At 39.7% G+C, this 4,666-nt stretch overlaps 1 protein-coding gene and 1 non-coding gene across 2 annotated transcripts; both read left to right on the forward strand.

Annotated features, from left to right (window-relative positions):
* The first annotated feature begins 1,136 nt into the window (after window positions 1-1,136).
* LOC112502768 lies at window positions 1,137-1,243 on the forward strand. The gene has a single exon (XR_003067757.1). It is a non-coding gene; the product is annotated as a small nucleolar RNA R71 (small nucleolar RNA).
* A 2,675-nt stretch (window positions 1,244-3,918) lies between these two features.
* On the forward strand, window positions 3,919-4,461 carry LOC112502766. The gene has a single exon (XM_025106773.1). It carries the CDS (start codon window positions 3,919-3,921, stop codon window positions 4,459-4,461), a length of 543 nt encoding a protein of 180 aa, XP_024962541.1.
* Window positions 4,462-4,666: the final 205 nt, after the last annotated feature.

Genomic DNA, 4,666 nt, shown 5'->3' on the forward strand with positions numbered 1-4,666 from the left:
CATTTTTGCTTTTTATTCTTTCTRGAAAAGGCAAATTCTGCAAATCTGGAGCTGTTTGAACGGATCTGTTTGGTTGGACAGTGGGCACAATCTTCCCACTGTCGGGTTTTTCAACACAGAGCTGCACATTACTGGAAGTTGAAACAGGGATTGTTTTCTGGACAGAGACAGGGACTGTTTTCTGGATAGAGACAGATTTTTGAGTTTCTTCCGTGGAAGGACTCAAAATTGGAAAATTTGACATATCAAAAGCATGTGAAACCTCGTTTTGATGTGTTAGTTCTTCGACGGTTTCACATATATCATCATTGACTTTTGAACTCTCCTCACTCAATATGGTCACGGCTTTGATATGTTCTTTACCCTTAGGGGTTTCCGTGTCACTAGGCAAAGTTCCTAAAGGTCTACCCTTGAGATCAGCGGCAAATTGGCCCAGTTGGGTTTCGAAACTCCTTAATGTTGCATTGGTTTGGTTTATAAAACCTTTAAGTAATGATTCGAGTGAACCATTACCGTCCGATACATTTTGCCTAGGCATGTATGAGTGTGAGGATTGTCCATTTTGGTAATTGTGCGAAGCACCTTGCCCATATCCCGGGGGATTTTGTGGTCGATTTTGGACTTGAGTAACCCCAGGGGGTTGAAGTCCAGGATTTCCGGCCCAAGAAAAATTGGGGTGATTCCTCCAATTTGAATTATATGTGGGAGAAAATGGGCTATTTCTAGCGTGACTCCCAACATAGTTCACCGAGACAGGATTTCCGGGGCAATTCTCATAAGAATGGCCCTCACCGCAAAAGACACAAGATTCAGACATGGATGGTTTGGACATAATATATTGAACTTGATTATTCTCTCCATTCAAACGTAAATTGTTTTTAACCAAATTAGTTAAAGCTACAATTTGAGCATTTAAAGCAGAGATGGCATCAATTTCATGGATACCTGAAGCAGACTTAGAAACAACAGCACGAGGATTTGACCATTCTGTATTATTGTTTGAAATTCATTCCAGAATGTCATGTCCTTCGTTGTAAGTCTTAGCTGTGAACGCTCCACCGGCCGTTGCGTCAAGAATAATTTTAGCGGAATTGGAGAAGCCATTATAAAATGTCTCCAATTGAATGAAATGAGGGATTCCGTGGTGAGGACATTTCCGTAGAAGGTCTTTAAATCTCTCCCATGCATCCGAAACCGCTTCATCTTCTTCTTGTCGAAACGTCATAATTTCATTTCTAATTTTTACATTCCTCGTCGGAGGAAAGTAATTTTTCAGAAATTTTTCCGCCAAATCATTCCAAGTTAGGATCGAGTTTGGTGGTTGAGAATTTAGCCATGCTCTAGCTCTATCCTTCAATGTGTAAAGGAAAAGCGTTAAGCGTAAGGCTTCTTGTGTAACTCCGGGAATTTTAAAATGATCCGTCATTTCGATAAAAGATTTTAAATGAGAGTGCGGATCTTTCGACTATAATCCCCCAAACTGACCCATTACGGAAATCATTTGGAACATTACGGGTTTTGGTTCAAAAGTTGTGGCTGTCATTTCGGGCCTACCAATTCCCGCGGCCAACTGACCGAATTCGGGGGTTGCGTAGTCCCGTATGCCTCTATTTTTATCATCGGCAATRTTAACCGTGGCCTCCCGTGGAGGTGGATTATCCCCCATGGTTTGGTTACGATTATTTCTACCTCTTTTACGTCTCCTAATGGTTCTTTCTAGTTCAAGATCAAGAGGTAAAAGTTCACCGTATTGTAGCCTTGGCATACAACACGGGAAGTACGAGTGAAACAAAAGAACAAGGCTTAAATGAAAAACTCAAAATCTCAGGATAAAAATCACGTTACCTTTCCCCGGCAGCGGCGCCAAAAACTTGACAGGCTAGGATCGTTCGTGTTCTCCTAGTGGGCAGAATATCCCCACAATGACGGTGCAAGTGCAAGTGCACGCTGACACTATGATCGCTTGCAAGTAATAAAGTGGTACAAAGTACCGAGATCGTTCCCACGGAGAAAGGACGTTTGAGATTTAGAGATTTTTCATGAACTTCTTGCACGAGTTTCGAGGTGTAAAAACTTTGGATTTTTGTTTATAAAAAGACTAAAATAGGACCGACTATCTAATTAACGAAATAAAATTTTAATATTAAATGATGGGCATGGGTGCAAGTGTTTCTTAAGATAAAATCAACAATAAAATGGTTAGACTTTTACGAGTTGTTTATAAAAGTTTCGATCTCTCGAAAGTGAACTTTTATAACCGGGCCTTATAAAAGTCCATAAGGTTTTTACGTTTACCACTTCGAGACTTGCCGATCTAGCGAAAAAGTAAAAGGAATGAAAATTTCACCCAAATCTCTTTGTGATGAAACACCTATTGCTTAACCCCTAGCTAAATGCATGCAAAATTCGCGTCTCCGCGTAATTATACGACCCTCTCGAGTGCAATGTGCATCACTTAAGCCGTATTTCGGATCCGCCCATCTCTGGGTCTAAGATCTAATATTAACAMTTCAAAGTGATTAGCTTATCCGCATTTTAAACATCGTCCTAAGTGACCAAATTACGAAGTGATAAAAGATAAAAACACCCAAATATTATAAAAACATCCTAAGTTAAACTCACACCCATACAAGTAATTTAGCTAGACATAATTAAAGAGATAAAATAATACTGAAATATAAATTGCATTACTGTAAAACTAAATTACGAGTACAAGGAAATAAAATACTAGAAATTAAAGACATGAAATTAAAGACATAAAATTAAAGACATAAAATTAAAGACAATAAATTAAAGACATAAAATTAAAAAGCATTTATAATATTACTAAAAGAGATGAAACATATTAGAGAGTAACAAAAGATGGTGTTTTGTTGGTGTTTGGCACACCTTGGCACACTTCAAAAGAGCTCTCCCAAGCTTCTTTATATAGGGGAGAGAAGAGGGGGTGAAGGACACCCAATGAATACCCAAAGGTAATTAGTACTACTTAAAGAAAATACAAAAGAAAATAAAATACAATAAGGAAGACAGCTCATAACAGCTGGAGGAAAAATATCTGGAGGAATCTTCAAGCTGCACGTTTCCCAAGAAGCTCTAGCCAGGCTGGAAGACTTCCCACAATGGTGCCACAGTGGGCATAGCTGTCAGAAAAATACAGATTTTCGGAATAATACTTCTTCCTTTGTGTTTCAACATCCTTTTAAAACTTTTTGGAATAAAAGATAAAAACAAGAAAATTGGGTATTTAAAAATAGCAAAAAGGGAGGAAATAAATAGGAAATAACTCTTAAAAATAAGAGTTATCAGGATGTTCTTTCGGGGTTAGCACCAAGCCTCGAAAAAAGGGAAATTTACTTTGGTAATGTTCCTCCTAACATCAAGGAGGCCATCCTAGAGTGTCTTCCATTCACGCTTGACTCGTTTCTTGTCCGATACTTGGGGGTCCCTTTATCTCAGGCTCGGTTGAAGCTTTGTGACTATGCTCCGTTAATTGCTATGGTGAAGGGTCGCATTCTTAATTGGAAGTCCAAATTTCTGTCTTTTGAAGGGCGTTGTCAACTTATCATATCGGTCCTGCAATCCCTCCAACTTCATTGGATGTTGGTGTTCTTATTCCCGTCTGGGGTAATCCATGATTTAGAATCTATTTTTAGGAAATTCCTTTGGGCTCCAAGGGACGATCCTCGAGGTAGATGTAGATTAGCTTGGGATGTGGTCTGTCGACATCTTGCTTCTGGAGGCCTTGGGATTAAGTGATTGTCCACTTGGAATAGAGCTATACTTGCTAAACATGTGTGGGATATTGTGAGACATCAGGATTCTCTGTGGGTTTATTGGGTGTATAGCCATTATCTTCGCTCCTCTCACTTCTGGCTGGTTAGGAAAAGCTCAAATTGGTCGTGGGTCTTTCGCAAGATGTTGGACTTATGTAGTCAATTGCGAAGATTTTTGTTTTCCCAGGTTAGTGATGGTCGGGATACAAATGCTTGGGAGGATGGTTGGCTTTCCTGTGGTCATCTTTCGGCTTTTATCTCTTACCGGTTCGTCCATTTAAGTGGTTTCTCTACTCTTACGACGGTTCGTGATCTTCTAATGAGTTGGGACGGTGTTCGGCCGGATGATTGGACTAGTAGGTTTACTGAATTGCATTCTTCTCCATTACCTTTGTTGATTGATTCAGTTCGTGACAGAGTTCTTTGGGGGGAAGATCTTACTTCTGCTTCAGACTTCACGGTGAGTAATGCTTGGGATTTATTAGAGGGATCTCACTCGGTTGTTCCTTGGCACAAAGCGGTTTGGTTCTCTGGCCATATCCCTAAGCATGCATTCTGTTTGTGGCTTGCTTGTCAGAGGCGTCTTCCTACACAAGATCGTATGCTTTGGAAGGATGATCCACCGGATCTGGAGTGCTCGCTTTGTAGACTTTGTATGGATAGCCATTCCCACTTATTCTTTTAGTGTCCTTATGCTCGTGAAGTTTGGGATAGTATCTTGCACATTACGTCCTTGACGGATATGCTTTCTTCGTGGTATCTTATTGTTATAACCGGGTTTCAGACAATCTGGGTTGAGGTAAAATTATACGTGATTAATATTTGAATATCTAATAGTATGCATGATAAAATAATATACATGGATGATATATGTGCAAAGACATGATGAA

Source organism: Cynara cardunculus, unplaced genomic scaffold, assembly GCF_001531365.2.
Source record: "Cynara cardunculus var. scolymus isolate 2C unplaced genomic scaffold, CcrdV1 Un_Scaffold_1898, whole genome shotgun sequence".
In the NCBI taxonomy this organism is placed as follows: Eukaryota; Viridiplantae; Streptophyta; class Magnoliopsida; order Asterales; family Asteraceae; genus Cynara; species Cynara cardunculus.